Here is a 20,971-nt window from a genome sequence, read left to right on the forward strand (position 1 = left end):
CACGAGCAAAAACCCTTACCTCCATATTACGTATATATATAAAGGGCAAGAGAGTGTATCGTCAAAGGATATAGCAATTACTGGCTGTCAGAGTATGACCCAGTACATAGCAAGGTGAATATATATACGTGAGTGCGTGAGTGAGCACTATCGTGATTTTTAGAGTTTTCAAGCCCCAACGCAACTGTATATCACAAGTTTGTTAAACGTGACAATGTGCAGCTGAATGGCTTAGAGCATTGCAAGAAGCATACTGACCCAGTTCGTGCCCGAAGACTGTCCGGCAACAACAAGTTCTCCTTTAAAATTTATGCTCTTATCCTTTATGAACTTTGGTGAGGAAATCAAGAGCTGTTCCGCCACTAGGTTCATATAACGCTTAGAACGGCTACCTAACTTTCCGAAGTTGGGGTAACCGAGGCAATCGAGCGCAGCTTTTCCTCCCTGAGCAAAATTAACGGACCCGGGATAGTTGCACCAATTAAGAAGGTCAATTTGCGTATTTTATTTCCTAGCTAGTGGCAGTAACTCGCGAAAAGATACCTGGCGGAAACCTGTTAAATGTTGAGCTTCAAGGGAGGCGAACACTTACCAACGTGCTAAACAAATCCATGTAAAAAGATCAAGGCTGGATGGTAATCTAATTCTGCTGGAGGCCCGGAATTGAGACGAGCAAATGATGTGAGTTTACTTGTGATGAGACACACCATCCTTAAGCCCCTGTCAGGGCAGACCAAGCATCTTGTTTCGGGTGGCGAGCTTCAGAGGGTCCACAGTGTTTGCTCAGAGTTAGTTCCATCAGGAGTGACGAGGAGGAATGGTTCAGCTGACATTATGTAAGAAGTGATGATAACAAATTAGGAGAGACCGCTTACAGATACTGCAAACGCAGTCATCGAAATGTTAGGGGAAAAGCTTTACTTCATCAATGCAATGCCAAAAGCATGGTATTTATGTACGAAGGTTGAATAAGAACTTGAATTATGTAACCAGAGACACTCCTACCCACCCTTGTCCGAAGACCAGACGTCAGAATGTCAAAGTCTCAAAGTGTAAGCGCAATATCAAAAAATATTTACAAATGAACGTCAAATGAAAACTTGATCATGTCTGAAACGTATAAACGAAGACTATCCTTCCACCGTAATTTTGCCTTTGACCTCATGGAAAGTCGCATCATTTGTTTCGAGAACGCACGCTCATCGTTGTCATTGTCGGGACTAACGAAAAAACCATTAGCATCACATAAATATAACGAGTCAGACGATCCAGCGACAAAGACTTACACATAATCAAGCCCTTGATATCCTTCACCTTTGATCTCTCGAGCGCCTTGCGCATTAATACGACACGTAAAGAAGCCCATGCAAGAATCAATGTTCCAAACCCAATCGGAATAAGCCAATATAGCGGAGACAAATGATATGTTCCACCAAATACGACGTGCAACGGTGGAGTGTACACAACGAACATCGCGACGCAAGCTCCACCGAGAATACCCGCAAAGTTGTAAGGGTTGCTGACAACTCGCTTGCCGAAGGGGAATTTGAATTTGGCCTTGACAGCGAAGATCTATGAAATTTAATAGCGATTAGTAAATTCGATAATCAGTTCGGAACGTCAGTGGCATACATTGAAGCATTGCATCATGAAAATCGACAGGTAGACTACAGAAATGCCCACGTGAGTAAAAGAGAAAAAAACGCGAAGAATGGAAACGAGCATACGAATGGATTGAGCTTTTGCGAGAGCAATAACTTGTTCGGACGCAGGGATAGCTCGACCCGCATGATTGATAAAGTCAGGTGAATCATCTTTAAAGTAGGTTATACCATTTCCGGACGCTTCCTGGGCTCTCTGTAGGTCTTTGGGCGTGAAACCGCTTCTCAAGAACACAACAAAATAAGCAGTCGTTCTAAAATCAATCCGTGAGTGTATAGATATTGAGTGACATAAAGTTGAAAAGTAAAAAAAAAAGGACTTAAAAAGACGTACGATCCAATTGACTCGATAATTCCAACTTCAAGGTACGAATAGCTCAAAACTTTCCAATTTACAAGCGTCTCGTCATCAGTCCGTCCGAAAAGACTTTCCCAAAACTCAGCGGTAAATGCAATTTTCGCCTTTTCCGCGATCTTAGCCAACCTCCCAGATTGAAGGACTTCCTGAGTCTCAGCGTCACGACGGAGCCTCATTGCCTGCTGAAGAGCACGCTTCTTGATACGCCGTATAGACCGCTCAGTGACTATAAATAATATCAAGGACTGTGAGTCATTGGACGGTGGAAAGAGAAAAGGGTACTCACCGGGTTTCCGAGGTGGCATTCGCATAACTCCGTCTACTGTTTCTGGCGGGTCCCACGCAAAAGAAAGCTTAAAACAAAACAACATTCAAAGTACGTTCCTATCTGACTGGATTAAAACATACTCCGGCAAATATCTCATAGCCCAAATCTAATGAAACAACGTTAAAGACACAAGTAGATTTGGAATCAGTGTCCCTCACCAATAAGTAAAATCAACATTGCGGACAGAGGAATAGGGATCGGGATAACAACGTAAAGAAGCTGCGGTATAATTTCTGGCATTAGGTGAGAAAGCGTATACCTAATATAGTTTGAGAGGTTATATCCAACCTTTTTAATTAGCGACGCAAATACTTACTGTATGGAACGTTTTAAGTTCGCGAATATGTGACGTCCTTCGCGAACTCCCACTAAAATAGTTGGTCTGTTAAACAGGATTAAGAGACTAATTTCACATGCACGAACCGACAGTAGACGCGAAATTGTCGTCTGAAGCGATTTGTAGTGAAGTTAGAGTCGGAACGCTGGTAAATAGGAACTGTAATATACGCACCCATAAGAATCATATTAGCTGCTTCCTTTGACACATCAGAGCCGGAAATATTCATTGCTATACCCAGATCAGCTTTCTTCAATGCTGGAGAGTCGTTGACACCGTCTCCAGTGCTACAAAATACAGAACGTGTTAAGGTGACGCGTTAGATGATGAGATCTGTAACTTACACGCCGACAATGTGACCGAGGGCCTGTGCATGCTTGACTACAACAGCACCCACGAATCAGTGTCCTTATTAAAAACAATGATAAACGAGAATACTAAACCAATTTCAAGTTTGTGTTGAGGGGAAGTACGCGCAAAGACGATTTCCTGTTTGTTGAGAACTGAAGAATGCCACACGTGTTACATATGCGTGAGAAAAGAGGGCAGACAACGGTCATACTATTGTCCCATTGCCAATCCTGTAGTTTGTCGATATCGTCACCATGTACAATGACCGCTTGAACTTCGTCCTCATAGATATCCTCGACATGTCTTCCAGTCTTGGCGCTGAGTGACTCTCTTGTGTCTTCGATAATCAGATTGATTTTGCGCGCAATAGCCTCAGCAGTCTTTGGATGGTCACCTGCGTTTCATTTCTTAAGAAAAAATTACCAGGTTAATTGTCAATCTCGAGAAACTGACCTGTAACCATCATGACCTTAATGCCGGCCAAGCGGAGTTTGCCAATTGCTTCGCGAACACCACGCTTCGGAGGGTCTTCCAGTGAGGTAAGACCAATGAAGCAATAGCCCATAGACGGATAATCGGCCTTTGAAAATGCGTAGTCTACCGGAAAGCGTTCCCCGGGGAGAAGAGACTGGGCGAAGGCCAGAACCCGGTGTCCTCTTGAGGCCATATACTGTTGAATGATTAGAAGATGTTTTAAACGAGGATAAAAGAAAACAAACGTCATAAGCTCTTTCATAGGCGCGTTTAAACTCATCTGAAATCGGCTCGAGCTTTCCATCCTTCAAGTACGTAGAACACTTTTCAAACACTCGTTCCGGGGCGCCTTTAATATATGTTGTGAATTGTCCATCTTCATGAGGTTTGTTAACCTAGTTGAGTGGATGAAAACCAGAACTCTAATGTGCACAGTACTACGCACGATGACAAGTGCCCATTTATTGGCAGAGTCGAAGGGGATTTCGAACACCCGTTTATATTTCTGTTTATGAGCATCATAATCTGATACACACTTGCCGACGAAACGTGCGAGTCCAGTCTCAGTCGCATCACCAAGGATCATCCGCTGAGACATTGGAACATCAAGATGATCAAACTTAATGAAGGAATTTGCAGTAGCTGCGTCAACAAGTTTCTGCAAGTGGTGCTCCTCAATGTCGAAGGGGGTCGTGTCTGGATCATCATCTTTGGACTGCAGAGATTTCGTTAGTTCTAATAGCGGATTACTGTTGATTGCGTACGTGATGAGCGCTGTACAGTATCTCTCCGCTCCATATGTTGGTGACCGTCATTTGGTTACGTGTCAATGTTCCAGTTTTGTCGGTAGCCAACAGCGTAAGTGACCCTACTCATATCAGTTAGATACTTTCTCCAACTGATTATTCGATATCGTACCTAGGGTCTCTACACCTTGTAGGTCCTTTACTAGAACATTTTGATTAGCCATACGTTTAGCGGCGATTGAGAGTCTGTAAGGCCGACATTGACTTAGTCCCATGAGAACCATTCAACAGTAGTAAGGAACATACAAGAGCGTGACGACAGAAGGCAAGCCTTGAGGGATAAAGGCAGTGAGGACGGAGACAGCAAAGACTACTGTCGCGGAGACCTGTCCCTTATACACCGAAGTCAATCCAACAACGAAGAAGACAACGGCGAATGTCACGGCGACGCTTGACATGAAAATGACGAAGTGTCCACTGTTTCCCAAGATTAGCACATTCCCCTGTATGCTATGGGGTTCACTTGCATCTCGACATCAAGAGGACTCTTCATGGAGCTCTCACCACCAGTTAGTGCCGCAATTTGTCCTGGATCGAAATTTCAAGGTCATGACGGCGGGTGCATTCATCGTTTAAATAACTTACCAATCATCGTGTTGTCTCCAGTGTGAACCACAACTACATATATTAAACGATTAGTAGGCCGCTACACCGGTTCTTAACAGAAACGGTTCTTACCACCCCACCCTTCGCCGCTAACGATAAGCGTTGAGTTGAACACCTGTCACGACAATGGGTTAACAATCAAGCTGCACGATTGCAACAGTAAAAATATTTACGAGGTTCTCCGCATCGACCGCAAGAGCAGTCGAACCATTTTGATTTGCTCGACGTTCCTGAGGTTCTGACTCACCCGTGAGACTGCTATTGTCGACTAGCAGCTCCGTTGAAGAGAAAAGATAAAGATCTGCGGGTGTTTTGTCTCCCAAACGCTACGCGTCTATGAGGTGGCTGCCCTCTACCGACGAAAAAAAAAGACTTACGATAAGAACAATATCTCCCTTGACTAATTCACTCGCTGGGATGGTACGAAGACTACCTTCACGCATGACGCGACACGTAGGAGGTATCATGGCAAGGAAGGAGTCAAGGATGGCTGCACTCTGCGGCAGTCAGTCGTGACTCGTCAGACAACAATGATTAAATTGGCAACAGCGACTGCCGACCTTCTGGAGCTGATAGAACCATATGAATGCGTTGAGAAACGCCACTCCGATCAAAATGCCACCGAGATAGGTGTTCTGTATGTTGTCCTTGGGTACAAATGTGTCGGGGCTTGGCACACGACCCCAGCGACTTAACGACCTACCTTGAAGTCGATTCCGAGAAGCACGTACACCAGGATACCAGAAATAATGAGTAGGATATTGAACCTATACAGTCGGTCAGCCTAAATCCCGACAAAGGTGATGGTAAAGGAGCATACATCGTGAAAAGACATTCCAGGTACTAAAATTCGATGAGCGGGTGTGCGAACGAGAGATGTAGATGGCTACCTTGCGCAAGGCGCTTTTTCTCTTTTGAGGAGTCAGCACATTCTTTCCATCTCTCAGAAGACGCTTTCCCGCCTCGTCCTCGGTGAGCCCGAAGGACTTGGCCGGCTCTTTCGCGTCTAGAGAAGTCTGGAGCTCTGTAGCGACAGCGTCAAACGTGAGTTTGTGCTCGAAGATAACGGCCGCCTCGAAGTCCTCATTTCGCGCTTTAGAGCCCTTTGAATGGCTCTTGGACTTTTGCGCCGTCTTACCCACAATGGAGGGAGGCTTCTCTGAGGCGGTGAGATTGTGCTTCGGGTCGACCCCTCCGGCGCGGTTGGCATGACCCTGCACAGCTGGATGAACGCTGGAGAAGCCAACGGAGCGCGGGCGAGTCCCTCTATCATCGAGCGGTATGACAGAGATGTCGGGAGAATCGGAAACTTTCCCAGAATCCGATATAGAGTCGGAGGTAGTCATAGCGAGGCGCAATAGTATTCGTACCGGAAGTTGAGGGTGCACAGAATCGACTCGTGAAAAAGAGTGAGGGGGCCACAGGTATTTATCTAAACAACACAACTTTCCTGGTTTGGGAAATTTATCATAGCGTCTGAGGTAATCGAGTTGGAAAGAGCGTGATTGAAAATTCCAGTTTGGAGGAGGCGATGAGTTTCCACAGTTCCAGCGAACGGCCAAAAGTTCTCAGGCACTATCTAGCGCACAATGAGGCGAAGACGGACCGGAAATACTTCATGAATGAAGGATCAGTCTAGAATAGATTATCCAAATAGTCGACAACAATACCATAACACATAAGTAGTCGCCGCGAACCAGGCGGAGATACAAACACGTATATTTCGCCAATCTCGAGATCCGTTGAGGGGTGATATAGGGCGCACATATACCGCCAGCGAAAAAGAGAATAGAAGTATACGACCGATAAGAATGAGTGGTCTACAAAGAGAGATAAGGTAGAGGCACGATAAACTAGTTGCGTCAATTCCGCATCCAAGCCCTGAGTCCCACAGCTCTTTTTTGGTTAGTCTGAATTGGCCACTCACTGTCCAACTTGTATTTCACTAAGTCAAAATAAAGTCAGTTTTCTAATGAAAATACATATTCCCCTCCCTAATCCTATCCCCAAGCCTAGCCAATACCTAACCTAACAGCCCAACCTATCCTAAACCTAATTGGGGTGGCTTTGCCCCCCCAAACCCCCCCTCCTAACTTCTTAGTCTGAGAGCCACCACATAAGTATTATGTAAGTGGCCATTCAGGGTCGTCCAAAAAAGGGCCGTGAGACTCAGGGCTTGGATGCGGAAAGTCAAGTCTGCGATAAACTCGACAAGCTTGTCACGTCACCGTCACAACCCTCGCTTACCATATTAGGAAGGACCCTAGCGGCCAAAATCCAAGCCAGGGACCCCACGTCAAAAATCAAGACTCTTATTTCACCATTTTTTATGTCAAATTTCTATAGAGACATGTTGACTATACTGTTTACATTTGCTAATAGATTGACTTTGCTATTGAGTGTCAATCTGTCTTCTGAGACATTACAGTTCTGACAAATAACAGTGACTAATATAAGTGTCTTACCATATTTGGCATTATTAGTCATGTATTAGTCATATATTTCTTTTTTAAGGGTGGCCAAAATTAAGATGCAAAAAATAAAAAAACTGCCAAACTCTACAAAAACAAAGAATACAGTGTTTAGTACAAAAAAAGGTATTTTTGTATCTACTCAGTCAATTTTGAGAAAATTGAAAATTTGTTCCACAGAATGATAAATAAGACTATTAACTACTATTCTGTGGGAAAAAAAGTGTCATATAAGGGTTGCTGTAGTACTAGTTCGATCAACTTTGTTGAAGCTACATAAGGCAAATAGGGTTAAGTCACGTGCGTCACGCAGCTTGTCGAGTTTATCATGCCTCTACCTTAGTTGACACGACTCCCATTGGATATTTATGCTCTGAAAATTTTCAACAAGAGGCCGGGATAGAGGAAGGAATAGGGCCTATAGGAATCGTGTAGACAGCCAAAGTGATTAAATTTCCCGAAAAGCACGCTGCGGGGCACAAAAATTGACGAAATACGCGTTTTCCGTTCTTTCAAGAGCCGTATGTCCGGGGCGGCAGGGAACATTCCAATATGGACAAGAGAGAGCTGGTGGTGAACAATTCAAGTACTCCTGGCAAATCCTGTGCAAGAAGGTTCTGTGACGTCAAGTTCTGTGATGTCAAGTGATCTTATCACCGAGCCTCATTTTGACTTGACTATGTACTCGAGCCCGAGTGAGAAGTGTGGTCGAGACAGATGTGATCATCATGCGTTCTAGGTTTCACTTTCGCACGAAATCATGGTCACGGGACATGCTTAGTGGTAATGCATTTTACATAATCCGTGCACCACCATTCATCCCCCTTCTCAACCAGTCTCATGTTTCGCCCATTCGCTCTGCTTTTCACCCTCCTAGTTATAGTACTATCATCGTGCATTAAAGCCGACGAGGCAGAAAGGGATGATGTAGTGCAGAACTTCTTTCAACAACAGGCTCCAGCGGCTGCAACTTTGAACCACACGAATAACTGGGCCGTACTCGTCAGCGCATCGCGTTATTGGTTTAACTACAGAGTGCGCATGCTTGGAGGATCATCATTAAAGCGAGCTAACGCGCACGTTTAGCATATGTCGAATGCACTTGGAATGTAAGTAGTTCGACAGTTAGCTTTCGACGTATGCTCATGCGTATTGTGTTGCCACGAATTCAACAAGGTACCGGACGGTAAAGCGCCTTGGGATTCCAGACTCGAATATCATTCTCATGCTCGCCGATGATACAGCGTGTAACTCGCGGAATCATTTTCCCGGTGCGGTGTACGCTGGCTCGGGGCACAAGATCGACTTGTATGGCGACAATATCGAGGTGGACTACAGAGGGTATGAAGTGACCGTGGAGAATATTATTCGACTGCTTACAGGTACTCTTTTCTTCACATGCTTCTTAATTTGTTTTGCTTATTCTTCTCACAGGCCGGGTAGATGATTCTGTACCACGAAGCAAGCGATTATTGACTGATGCACGGTCAAATGTCTTCGTCTATATGACCGGTCACGGTGGAAATGAATTCTTGAAGTTCCAGGATAACGAAGAGATCAGTGCATTTGACATTGCCGATGCGTTCGAGCAAATGTGGCAGAAGAAGAGGTACTTATCAAATCATTCACCCCTTTTGCGAACATTTACGCTTTGAAAGGTACCATGAACTACTTTTCATGATCGACACGTGTCAAGCGAATACTATGTATTCCAAAATTTATTCCCCGAATGTGCTTGCCACGGGATCTTCTGAACTAGGCGAGAATTCGTATTCGGTACGCCACATAACATTCCCTAATCTATCACTTTGCCATATTCACTTACATTAAATATTTAGCATGAAAATGACAATGACATCGGTGTTGCAGTCATTGACAGTTTCACTCACCACGTCCTACAATACATGGAAGGCATAAACAAAACAAGCCATGCCTCAATGCAAGACCTTGTGCGTCTACTTTCGTTACGACTATATTTGTTTATCACTCGTTTATTAATTTCTTCAAGTTCTCCACATTTGAATACCGTTCGATCAAGTCACACGCCGGAGTGCGCTCAGACCTTTTTCCACGACCGCTGAACGAAGTGCGCATAACAGATTTCCTTGGCGGTGTTGCACAAGTCGGTGTCATCCCTCCCATGGAATCTACCTCCGAGAACGAGAACGTCTTGGAGCAAGAAGTTCAGACGGATGACACGAAGGACCAGACTGAATTTCAGACTAACAACCTTTCCTCACCAATGCAAATTGTAGAAACCTGGGAGCCTGCTCAAGACAGATGGCAGAATATGAGACCATGGCTCGTCGTAGTATTTATCTGTGGATTCGTGGGTTCAGTTATAGTACGTGCATAATAGATGTTTCTTCCCATCCCGTCTATTTTTCAACCGTATATATCGCAACATTAATGTACACATGTATTCCGCGCCCTTATCTGCCGCTCCTGACAGGAAACTAGTACTGCGTTGATAGTGCTGCTTATTTTACGAGCGACTATTGATGCGACGGTAATGCGTGTTACCGTGCCTACACTCTACCCCCGAGAGTCTCAACTTTTTGCTGGCAGAAATATAGATAATACGAAAGATCAGAGTGAACTCTTGCTCTTTCCGTCGAATTGCCACAGCGCTGTATTGAGGGTTGACTGCCTATAGGACAGACTGCACTAAGTGCCCACCTTCCTAGTTGCATGACTGTTTTAGTTGTAGTACCAATCAAGGCAGTGACACCTTCGAAAGGATATCGACACATATTGGATATTCCTCATACATATATTAGGGACAACGTAGGGCATTCATTGCCGTCCTTGTTTCGTCGATTTAATATTTGTACATTGGTAGACATAGCTTTCGGGAACTCAGAACCCGTCGGTTTATTTCGTAAAGGCCGTCGAGAACAGGCGAGTCATCGTTACCATAGCCAGATAGACCCATTTGGCGGTTTGTCCTAATTTGCAAAGTGCGGAATCTGGAAAGCTGTACTGGACAAAGGTAAGATAAAAATGAAATGTTCGGAGGCATGTATCGGCCTTTTTCGTTGCAAGTATCATTTACAGCACTGCTTTACGGAGAGTGACTCTCACGAAGTTGTGCGTTTCCGCAAAGCCGCTATCATAATGAGACTGATACTGCCGTCTATAAAAACATTACGCGCTGTGCAACACAGCACACAAAGGCCATAAATTCGAGCTGTCTTGACCCAAGGAAAATAATCACTCCTCTACAATGCAACTCTTCCAGTCAACCACTTTAATCTCCCTGTCAGTCATAGTCACGCTCCTTGTTCAACGTGGTATTTCTGCCAGCATACCAAGCGATTATACCTTAGATGGTACGAACACTTGGGGGAACCGTTTTTTCTAATCGCCTTATTAACAAACGACTGGTTCGTAGATCATGTAACAGAACCAAAGGCTTCCCAGTTTATCAAGCGCGTCCTCGACGTATTCCAAGGTCGTTAAATCGGTACGTCGAATTGACCAATCTAGTGTTGTCCTCATCTTATTTCTGCCGATTATTTTGAAGTTTTTGTCGCAAGCTGAATATATAATTGGATCTATGTCCAAGGATACCACAGGATCAAGGGAACACGCAACCTGTAGATATATGTTAGTTAGATTATATGTGGGACTGACGATATTTTAATTGGGGACATATCTATTGATACATACGGCGATGTCTGATACACGTCAAACAAGGAGAGCCATTGAATTTACACGTATCACAATCTGTACACAATTTCGAAGCCCATCCCAGGCTTCAATACTGTCAATGCCGACAAAAGCAGCGATGCGAGCAGTAACGTCCCGCTAAGAAATACCTCGTAGACAGGCATTCACGCTATGTTTGATGCGATGGTCGCAATGTTCTGTACTCGAGTTGATGAACGGCAAGATGGTGGTTATATGTTGACGTCACAATAACCGACGGGGCCCATCTTCATAACGAATCAGTTCTCCGGTGTCAAAACTAAGGGCCGCGGGTATGCACTCATTTTGACTACTATCATTGCTGGTATCCACAACATTCCAGGCTCTATCAAGGAATACAAATGCCGATTGGTGCTCCCGTAGCAGCCTCTAAAATATTCCATGTACGCTTTGGTGATGTCCCTGAAACATAGCGGGACTCAGATAGTAGAGGAGCCGATGATATAGCTTTGTTTGAAGTGGAAGGCGTGGTGATGTGCACGATCCGTGGCAAAGAAACCGAGTTGTCGCAAATCGTGTAAGAATAGTAAGAAGTATGATGACGTTGCGAACAGGCATACCCAACCATTCTCGATAATCTGTTCACTCTTCATATTGCCTCGCCATCCATGATTAGACAACAATGATCCCCAAGCGTTTAGACATAGACATAAAACGATCCCATTAACGTGCACAAGTCGGCGGCTAAGACACGCCAACACGAGTCCACACTGAGTGACGTATAGTTTTAAGATAGCAAATGCTGGATATTTAATAATCTGTATCGCTAGACCTCTAGAGAGGAAGTATTAAGTAAACAGAAAGTCGAAGAATGACATTGACAATCATCAGCCGCAAATTGAGATGAGATAAAATGCTTCTTTATCTAAGCATTATCACAAGACATTCGTCACATGACTCATATTGTCAAACGCAAGCTGTAAAGAGTTTACTCTGGTCAAACTTTTCATACTTACTTATTCGGTTTTTCGTCGATCCACCAGTTCCTGTGCGTCACAGCCTGCAAGAAATACGTCAAGATTAATCGTAAATAAACACATTTTCGCAAAATCTTCATGCATGACTCCAACAAACTGTTTCCACAGAGGTGGTTGTGTTCGCACGAACTCTGACAGAAGTCGCGAGCCATCGTTGTAATGCAATGCCAACTATGCAGTCAATGCCTACGATCCAAGTAGGACAGACCGAAATTTGGCGAGAACTGCAGTATTGGACAGAGCTTGATAATTTCCTTGGTTCGCATAATTGGTTTGTCCCGGAGTGCGGAAATGAGAGACACAGTGAACAGTGATTTCCTATCCCTTCACACACATATGATGATGGATTACCTGGAGAAAAGGTTACAGTTGTCCTTTCCTAATTGAGGCTTTTAGTCGGACGCAACTGACATGATGCAAGGGCACATTTTGCAAGCCGAGTACAAGGACAGTCAGGGGACATGACTCTATGCGAACGAATTAGCTTCTTGGGCAACTTCGTCGTACGCTTATACTTAACGGCCTTTGTGCAGTACTTACATTAGCATGAATAAGTATGGTAAACTCACAGCTACGAGAGAAAGCGTCCTGAGTCATTCAAGTCAACTCGAAACTTGGTGATGGAAAGAAGTCAATCAGCATAGTCCGACGTGACACGTCCGTGTTCACTCGTCGGTTCTGTGCTAGTCTGTTCAACGTTGAACGCATGTACCACACCGAATCTAGTATGACACGCTAATTTCTATCCTACAAAAAAGGCCGCGGAGACAATTGAGTCGGAATGAACTGACTGCTGAAGATCGACAGGCGAACGCCGACCAGTCCGATAATACTCCTTCCAACACACAGAAGTCGGCGCGGAAGACGAACGCGAGAACGAAAGCCTATTGCTTCTGCGGCAGTTTACCTTGCACAGTATATGTGCTCATGAGAACATCTTCAGTGATAGGCTGGCGAAGTAGTTAATGTGTCACGTGCACAAGGCACAAGCCCATACTCGGTGTTTTTACGTTTCACCCAAACATAGTCCAACACACCATCAGGGGTTGATTACCCGACAGGTTTCGCTCCTTTTCTGTCATTCACAACTTGCGATGGGAGGAAGGGAGGAATTGAAGGGTAGCATCGACTGCTATCCTTGTTATCCGCTCTTTGATACTCGTTGCTCTTGCATACTGTTCGCGCGTCGTTATTCATACCTGAAAGTCACATACGGCAACAGCTTCCGTTCAATGCTAGAATCGACGAATTACCACTGGCTTCTTGAACTTGGCGACTTACTCCCATGTATCTGAGAAGTCCGATATTTAAGGGCACTCGTTTAGACCGGACGCAGTGCAAACACACCTGCAACTCCCTTCCGCTCCTCATTCCGTGAACATGCTGTCATTACGGGAGGCAAATATTATTTCGACAACGATGGAGGCCATGCTCTATGGTAAGTAGAATGAAAGACTCTTTTCACCGTCGAGGAAGCGGTGTCCTAACTATTCAGTAGGTTTCTCGCTACTCATGTTCATGCTCACGATGTGGATATTGTTGCGGAACCGTCGGAGGCGGCGTTTGAACTACGGAATGATAGTTGCAGCGTGTTCATTACAATTATTAGCGACAGCGGTGACCAGAGTTCTTCTCCAAGCAGACAATTTTTTTTAGTGATTCCCTCTTTTCTTTTTTTTCGTCTAGGAACTCATTGCGAACATCGTTCATCTCTGCCAAGGGTTTCTCAATATCGGCCCTGAACTACCCGGCGGACCAGAAGCGTTCTTTGGCGACATTACCCAACCCGTTTGGATCTTTAAAAGCTGTCTTTACAATGTTCAGACGCTCATTCTCGACGGTGTTGTCGTGCGTTCTGTTAACGAGAGAAGTAATAAAGCAATGGTTTTCTAATGTCCTCCACAGATTTATCGTACTTACGTTGTCTGGAAGAAGCTATACATAATAGTTATCCCGGTACTGGGCTGGCTCACGTTACTTGGTACGTAGATCCGTAAATGAGTGTGTGATGGATATCCCACTGATGCCCGCGGGATATAGCCTCGAGTATTCGCCTTAATATCGCCTTTACCAACGCCGCCGAGCATAAGGACGATGTATTTGCAAAAGAGACTGGTGATTGGGTCCTCATAGTCTATTCCTTGACGCTGGTTACGAATGTAACTGCGACTAGTGAGTGCTATGTAATGAAAACGACTACAAACTGCTGAAAATTTTGACGCCAGGCCTTCTCGCATATCGCATTTGGCGGGTGAATCGGGAGGTCTCGAGGTACAGAGCTTCTGGCCGACTTGCCTCTGTCCTTCGAGTCATCATTGAGTCTGGGGCAATATACTCTATGACCATCATTGCAGCACTGGTAACGTTTGTCGTCAATTCGCCAGGTGTCTACGTTCTCCTTGATATGGTATGTGATTAATTAACCTATCACGTACTTTGATCAGTACTTAAGCAGCATCACAGATCTCGCCGATTATCTGCATTGTCTTCAATATGATCATCATCAGAGTTGGGTTTGCCACTGACAGACGCCTACCTGTTGTCAACACCACGGTACAAGGTACAACGATAGACCCCTCCAGCCAAAACGGTAATGTTCGAGTCCGACCGAGCTCAAGTTATCCTGCAAATTCTCGCTTTGAAATGAAATCCTTGGCTGTCGAAATTACTCAGTACATCGAGACGGATGCTGATACATCTTCCGTTGCTGACATCGAGCGAAAGTCTAACAGCAGGCTGATCGACGATACTGTTGGCTCATCACCCGTCACACCAACAGATTCTCCAGGCCGATCCTGACTTTACACGGCACCCCTTTTCGTTCCTTACGTATATACCCGTGGCCAGGCTCATTCACACCGTCTCTTTCCTGGCCCGCTTACGATCTAATAAACCCGGACGTTCTTTAACCATCATGCGCATCCATTCTCGGTCCTCCTCACTACGACTGACCTTGTAGTGCGTCGTCATGTCAATCTGATTCGCTTTCATCTCTCAGCAGCATTTCCGGCTGCTTTCCACATTGCGGACCATTAACATCAGGCCACTTCTAACAAACCTTTCATTTTTATTTTTTTCATTTTTGCTTTTCATCCCGAGAACATTACATACAGAACAATCACTGTATTATGTAGCTAATATGTCCAATGTGGCAGGTGACTCCTCGTGCTTCAATAGTTTGCCATTGCCTGGGACGTTCTTTTGGGACGTGGCAGTGGGAGCTATTCTAAACCTTGAACCGAAGAAGATATATTGAGAGCCTCATGTACATGCTGGCGCATTACCTATTGTGTAGAGCGAAAAGATCCGCAGGTTCACTCGGCAAGGCTAAAGGCGTTTTTAATCCTTTGTATTCGTCGATGAGAAAGCAACGTGGAGAGTGACGTTCGCGATTGCGTCCTCATGATCCGGATGGGAAGTGAAATCTCGGATTTTTCCAGTCGGATGCGCGAAGTCATCTCTAAGGAGGTTGTAATCAGCCGTGGGAGCTGGTCTTCGTCTCCGATCCTCGTGCGACCATTTGGTGTACATCGATTTCAGCGCGTGAGTGTTACAATACAGATTGATGGTGTTTCTCGCACACTTAGAAGCCAACACAAGAGCGCAGGCTCTCCGATGGATATACCATGCAGTGAAGGGACCTACGACTGAGGTATATAGCAACGTTTCTCTACCGAGGCTAGCTATAGTGGTTTCTCTAGCAGAGTAGTCATCGTGCCAATATGACAGCAGTTATAGTGTAAAAGTGCAGAAAGACACCTGAGTCCTCCACTCATTCTTTCTTTGCGCGTTCAATGATTCGTCGACTTCAGCTTGCGAGCTACACACACCAAGGCCGCCGAACGCTAACAACGCAGTACCGACTACACGGACGAGTGCTTCTGAATTCCGCGCGCCTTTTATTCCTAGCTCACCCCACTCTCCTCTCCAACTGGAACTCTATGCGCCTCAGCTCGTGCGTCCGAGAACTCCACTTCACTATGTATCGCGGGTAATCGATTTCCGCATTCGACGCCGAGTAGACCACGCTTGTCCATGACGGCAATGGGAGGTTCTACCGCTTCTCTTGTAGCAGAAATCGAAATCGAGCCGTAAACTGAATCGTACAGTCCGGTCTCCAATAGTTGCACGGCTCCTCCAGGCTTGAGGACACTCAGAATCTCACGGAGCGCAGCTCGCCATTGAGATTCTGTAAAAGCACCGAGAAGCATACGTTGGATAATAAGATTAAAGGAGTTTGCTTTCTCAGTTGGTAGATTCGTCGCAGACATTCCATAGAACCTGACATTCCTAGGTGGCTTCTCCGGAAATATTTCACTCGAAATGTCGATTCCCAGTAGCTCTACACTTTCCATGACTTCTCGACAGATCAAGTGACCACGGTCCTGAATGTCAATACGACGCGAGTTGGAAATACAAACGATTTGCTTGCACTAGCCCCGGAATCAAGTACGCGTTCTCCGCCTTGAAGTGCAACCTAGTCGTTCAAGACAAGATGCCTGCCGAGTATTTCCGTGAAGAAGTCATGTTGAACTTGTAGTCTAGTCAGCTGCAGACGTCATGTCTTTAACCCTAGGAGAACAAGAAGCGCATACTTTTGAAGTTCTGCGGCACATCTTGGTAAAACATTATTTGTCTGTAGCTTTACTTTGATAGCTAATTTGTCTGTACCGTTCAACTTGGTCAAACGAACAAGGTTGGTCATTCGCATCGCAATATGATGTCATTGTTGCTTATTAGTCAGCAACTGAAAGCGACGGAGAGTTGACTATCGCGTCCAAACGGTTCTCTACTGACTCAGTGACTATAACTTCTTTGTCAAAATGCTGATGCTGCTCTTGCCATGGATTGTAGCGGCTCCATGCCTTGCAGAACTATTTAATCGTCCATATGAACTTGAGATACATTTTTCGCCAATTGCAGCCTCTAGTCGGTGCAACTTCGTTTCGCTCCGTGAGACGCAGACGCACAAGGACCTATCGAGCGACGTGAATGCGGCACTGTCGACCTCTGGGAGTCTTTTCAACGTTGATGGAGAAGATTACATGTTTGGAGCTTCCTATATACGCTACGTCTCGTCCGATGTCAACCAACTTTGGAACTCTGCGACCCTGCACTGTGGATCTCAAGATTCCTGGTTTTTCCCGGTGTACATCTCGCCTGAAGTTCCCTCAGAGAGACATGCACATCTTCAGGGCACGCACCAAGCCACTCTCGTGGTAACAGAGGATACGGAGTCTGTATACCATTCTGTGCCTGCACCTCGACTGGACATTGTGCCACTGATCTCGTCTGGACCGTCGTCGAACCGCATTGATTTTGTGTTTTTTGGAGACGGCTGTGAGCCACCACCTTTCAACTAACTATTTCATATGTGACACGCCACGGAAGATACCAAAAACGAGAAGAGCAAATTTGTTGAAGATGCGAAGAGGCTAGCTTTTGATCTATCGAACAATCAAACGTTCGCGACCGTCAAACCGCTGCTAAACTTTTGGGCAGCATTCACACCGAGCAATGAGGTTAGGATCTGACCAGGGATCCCAACCGGATAAAAACTAATATTTCGTCCAGAGTGGCATCGGAGTGGGAGGAAACGTAAACGAGTACGCCTTGCATTATTAGCTGGCTTCACGTACTGCTCATACTGCTTTACTCAAGTACTCCTTTCGGATTATATCGGAATGGAACGGAGCTCCGAGTCGTTTATTATGCGAAGCCTGAAGTTGCTCACGCGGCTTGTCTTTCAATGGGCGATATGTGCGACTATCCGATCCTTTTGGGTAAGCAATGATGGATTTTCGCATGCCTATATACTGACGCACGTCATAACAAGGGAATGACCCACTATATGGAGGTGAGCTACCAAAATTGTACTTGAGGGTTTTCTGACCCTAGATACAGGACTCGGTGGTCGTTTCACGTGCGTAGTATATCTTTGTTGCTTTCTTTTGGGTTGGGTCTAAGCATACGTGGTTAGAGTAACGACTTCCTCAAAGCTCAACGGCGCATTAGTTCTCAGGTGAGTTTGTATACAAAGTAGATTTTCCAGGGCCTTCCTAAGTCTCAAGTACCTCAGACACGAACTAGGGCATTCTGTGATTGGGGAGGGGGAGGAATATGATGGCGGATTTGCTTACCATGGCCCCAATGCTGCAAACCTGACACAACCTTTCAAGTGGCAACACTGGCTTACTGATAATACTGCAGCTGTTCCGCGTGAGGAGCGCTCCGTGATGCCTATTCAGGCTTATCCATGGACTATGCTGAACGACTCCAAACCCTGGGCCGTCACCTTCGATTCCTCGGGTGTGTTACCAACGTGTCTTGAGCGTCGGCCTCGCTGATAGTTATCCAGGGCTATATTCGCGCTACGTCGTTCGCTTTTCTCTCTCGGGCCTACCAAAGAAAGATGATCTAACGGTCATGCTTGACGGCAAGAACCTTCATTGGAATCCGAAGGAAGGACTTGGTTTAGATCGCTGGCATTACGATATCCACATCAATGAAACACTCGAAGCGGGCACTCACAGTCTTTCGTTCAACTTAGAAAACTCGGATCTTATGGGCGGCGCTCAGTTATGTAGTATGGAGGTCATCGAGTTCGGTGATTCAGCCGAGTTAGTTCTCCCTCTATAACATGAATGCGGTATTCCGAAGATTTACGCCATTTAGGTTCAATGACACTGTCGGGTTTATAGGCGCATTTCCGACGTCAGCGTATTGTGCTCTCCCTCAGGCAGGCAAGTTGACACCACTTTCTATTTAGGTACTCCGAAAAGAACGTAACAACATATCGGCCGACAAACGAAGATTGTCTCATGCGCATAGTCACCACTCCTACATTCTGCAAAGTCTGTATTGAAGGGTTGTGGCATGCACTCTTGCGGCGTATGGACTTAATCGACGACATTTCATCGGGATGCGTCCTAGGCGACGATTCATCCGTGAAGAGGTCCATAGCAGTGAAACTCGTTCGTCTGGCACAATTCAGAGAGGAGCCAGTTGCGCATTCAGAGGCGTACATCATCACTTGGCGGAAGGATGGTATCGAAATGCCAGAGTTTGCAAATCAGACGTCCATTGTCGTTGACAACATTCCGGCGAACTATAGTGTCCAGGTCGAGTTTGCAACTGATGAAGTTCGAATTGATCCTAACGGTTATCTTCGATCCACGACAACTCTCGAAGTCACTAAGTGTGGAGGTGAAGGCGATAATAACTGACATTCCGTCACGATCTTTACATTGATGAGACAAATTGATCTTTGCTACCGTTGGCACAGGCTTGACGTGTATTCTGACGCATTTGTCCCTAATCATTTACGACCGTATGACCATGTCTTTGTCGGGCGTGCTCTGTTCAGGCTTCTGTAATCAAGTAATCCGAAGAGGAAAAGATACAAGGAAATTGATTTGTTGGATAGCACTCTGTGTAAATGTACCAAGTGTCAATAAAGTGTATCACGTTCATTTTCCCATAATTGTCAAGAATTACTTAGATGAATGTTCTCAGCACAAAATCACTGATTGCAATAATATTATCACTTTTGCACTTAAAGGAAAGTATTATCTAACCTTTCTTGACTGAATCTATCTCTGTAGTAAATATTAAGTATGTGTTTTACAATGTGTTTGTTCAAGGGTCATACAATATGAATAAAACAGAGATAAATTGTAATCCTTGTCAACACCAGTGCAGCAATGTCAACCATTACACCAAAAGGCCAGTATAATCACTGATCAGTGATCCATACCCTGCACTCTATATAAGCACATGTTACCAAATTGAGGTACTGCCCCCTAACAGTAGCCGTTCACATGTGGTAAGCTACCAAGCTTACATAAATACAATATTGCCAATTATCTTCAGTAATAGTACAGGAAAGTAGTATATAATGAGTAGGACATTTTACTACTCAAGTTTGTAAATAATTTTTAACTGTAAGATAAGAAATAATAGTAAAGAGATAGAAGACTAAAGTATAGGTTATTAAATCAACTTCTCAGATTTGTAGCATTTTATTGTAAACAAAAAGGTAACAACTTAATCTAATAGTACAGTTTAGCTTGTTTCTAATATAGTTTAAACAAGTTAGATACTATGTTTTACAGTATTGTAAATACACACTCTTAATTTTAGAATAGAAAATTATAGTGTTTCAGTCTTGATTACTCTGAATAGTATACTAAAGAGTAACCTTTTGAATTATTAACTTTACTGTATGTATCCAATGTTCTCAATACAACCAGCTGTTGGCTCTAAGACACTTAGCATTAATTCAAGCAAAGTTGCCTTAAGTGAGCTTTATTAGTTATTGCCAATTGAAGATAAACCTTGGATAAAGAATACTGAATAGTCATTATATAAGCCTTGTATGAATGATGGGTTTTTAATGTGCTGCACAATTATATATAGATATTCAAATGTAATCACTGGCAATAAAGTCATAAATTTTTTTGCCAAACATGCTGATCAATGGAAGAGATTGCAGCCAAAAGGGGAAACGTCAAAGGAGTTTACGTACGTAATCTCACCAGACTTACGCCTTTCAGCCGAGGTGCCGAGGCCGTTACGAACCACCACAGGTCAGTCAGCGAAATGTTCGCCCTCAACGTCTCATCGTCCTTCCATCACAGTCCTGCTACAGCGAGAAACACGACGGACTCCTCGCCGTCTGCAGTCGACGTATGCTCCAGTATGACACTATACGGCATACTTATGTTTCTAATCAACAGCTCTCTGTTGCTGAGGCCAGTCTTGACTTGCTCGACAAGTCTCTGAGGTCAAAATTCTTGGTATCTAGTTAACGCGTACGAGCTTCCTCATCAGCTTACTGGGCTGTACGAAGTGCTCCACACCCTGTTTTCAGCTGCACAGAGTAATTAGAG

The 20,971-nt window shown here is 44.8% G+C and overlaps 5 protein-coding genes across 5 annotated transcripts; 3 read left to right on the top strand and 2 right to left on the bottom strand.

Moving 5' to 3' along the window:
* Positions 1–1,176: 1,176 nt before the first annotated feature.
* On the bottom strand, positions 1,177–6,267 carry FOMMEDRAFT_92115 (aminophospholipid-transporting P-type ATPase; the record flags this gene model as incomplete). Its single annotated transcript, XM_007269582.1, has 28 exons — positions 1,177–1,572; positions 1,633–1,667; positions 1,728–1,915; positions 1,996–2,245; positions 2,306–2,372; positions 2,428–2,453; positions 2,506–2,606; positions 2,664–2,715; positions 2,771–2,794; positions 2,859–2,971; positions 3,029–3,065; positions 3,128–3,187; positions 3,247–3,429; positions 3,489–3,705; positions 3,755–3,904; positions 3,955–4,224; positions 4,274–4,380; positions 4,428–4,501; positions 4,562–4,758; positions 4,791–4,843; positions 4,901–4,933; positions 4,994–5,036; positions 5,095–5,247; positions 5,299–5,418; positions 5,482–5,568; positions 5,625–5,688; positions 5,742–5,764; positions 5,812–6,267. The coding sequence occupies 28 exons, from the start codon at positions 6,265–6,267 to the stop codon at positions 1,177–1,179; spliced, it is 3,579 nt and encodes a 1,192-aa protein (XP_007269644.1).
* A 2,073-nt stretch (positions 6,268–8,340) lies between these two features.
* Positions 8,341–9,526, top strand: FOMMEDRAFT_50097 (uncharacterized protein; the record flags this gene model as incomplete). Its single annotated transcript, XM_007269583.1, has 7 exons — positions 8,341–8,427; positions 8,479–8,501; positions 8,569–8,774; positions 8,827–9,001; positions 9,051–9,168; positions 9,231–9,341; positions 9,401–9,526. Coding segments are annotated over 7 exons (846 nt in total), but the record flags the coding sequence as incomplete, so codon positions are not given.
* Positions 9,527–13,127: 3,601 nt separating this feature from the next.
* On the top strand, positions 13,128–15,134 carry FOMMEDRAFT_148471 (uncharacterized protein). Its single transcript, XM_007269584.1, has 7 exons — positions 13,128–13,518; positions 13,579–13,697; positions 13,767–13,928; positions 13,986–14,061; positions 14,121–14,252; positions 14,306–14,487; positions 14,544–15,134. Exons 1-7 carry the CDS (start codon positions 13,461–13,463, stop codon positions 14,877–14,879), a joined length of 1,065 nt encoding a protein of 354 aa, XP_007269646.1. The 5' UTR covers positions 13,128–13,460; the 3' UTR covers positions 14,880–15,134.
* Positions 15,135–15,985: 851 nt separating this feature from the next.
* On the bottom strand, positions 15,986–16,435 carry FOMMEDRAFT_30840 (uncharacterized protein; the record flags this gene model as incomplete). Its single annotated transcript, XM_007269585.1, has 1 exon — positions 15,986–16,435. The coding sequence occupies one exon, from the start codon at positions 16,433–16,435 to the stop codon at positions 15,986–15,988; it is 450 nt and encodes a 149-aa protein (XP_007269647.1).
* Positions 16,436–17,039: 604 nt separating this feature from the next.
* FOMMEDRAFT_142576 (uncharacterized protein) lies at positions 17,040–19,556 on the top strand. Its single transcript, XM_007269586.1, has 11 exons — positions 17,040–17,420; positions 17,472–17,602; positions 17,655–17,686; positions 17,742–17,863; positions 17,917–17,937; positions 17,985–18,003; positions 18,061–18,102; positions 18,160–18,389; positions 18,439–18,700; positions 18,756–18,794; positions 18,850–19,556. The coding sequence occupies exons 1-11, from the start codon at positions 17,126–17,128 to the stop codon at positions 19,304–19,306; spliced, it is 1,650 nt and encodes a 549-aa protein (XP_007269648.1). The 5' UTR covers positions 17,040–17,125; the 3' UTR covers positions 19,307–19,556.
* Positions 19,557–20,971: the final 1,415 nt, after the last annotated feature.

Source organism: Fomitiporia mediterranea, assembly GCF_000271605.1.
Source record: "Fomitiporia mediterranea MF3/22 unplaced genomic scaffold FOMMEscaffold_10, whole genome shotgun sequence".
In the NCBI taxonomy this organism is placed as follows: domain Eukaryota; kingdom Fungi; phylum Basidiomycota; class Agaricomycetes; order Hymenochaetales; family Hymenochaetaceae; genus Fomitiporia; species Fomitiporia mediterranea.

Excerpts from the sequence above, each read along its gene's own strand:
- FOMMEDRAFT_142576 (XM_007269586.1), top strand. The coding sequence starts at position 17,126 with ATGTTTGGAGCTTCCTATATACGCTACGTCTCGTCCGATGTCAACCAA. Across the intron at positions 17,687-17,741 it reads GTGGGAGGAAACGTAAACGA|TACTCCTTTCGGATTATATC; the intron begins GTACGCCTTGCA and ends GCTTTACTCAAG. Across the intron at positions 18,103-18,159 it reads AACGGCGCATTAGTTCTCAG|ACACGAACTAGGGCATTCTG; the intron begins GTGAGTTTGTAT and ends CAAGTACCTCAG.
- FOMMEDRAFT_148471 (XM_007269584.1), top strand. The coding sequence starts at position 13,461 with ATGCTGTCATTACGGGAGGCAAATATTATTTCGACAACGATGGAGGCC. Across the intron at positions 14,062-14,120 it reads GGGCTGGCTCACGTTACTTG|CCTCGAGTATTCGCCTTAAT; the intron begins GTACGTAGATCC and ends CGCGGGATATAG. Across the intron at positions 14,488-14,543 it reads TCTACGTTCTCCTTGATATG|ATCTCGCCGATTATCTGCAT; the intron begins GTATGTGATTAA and ends GCAGCATCACAG.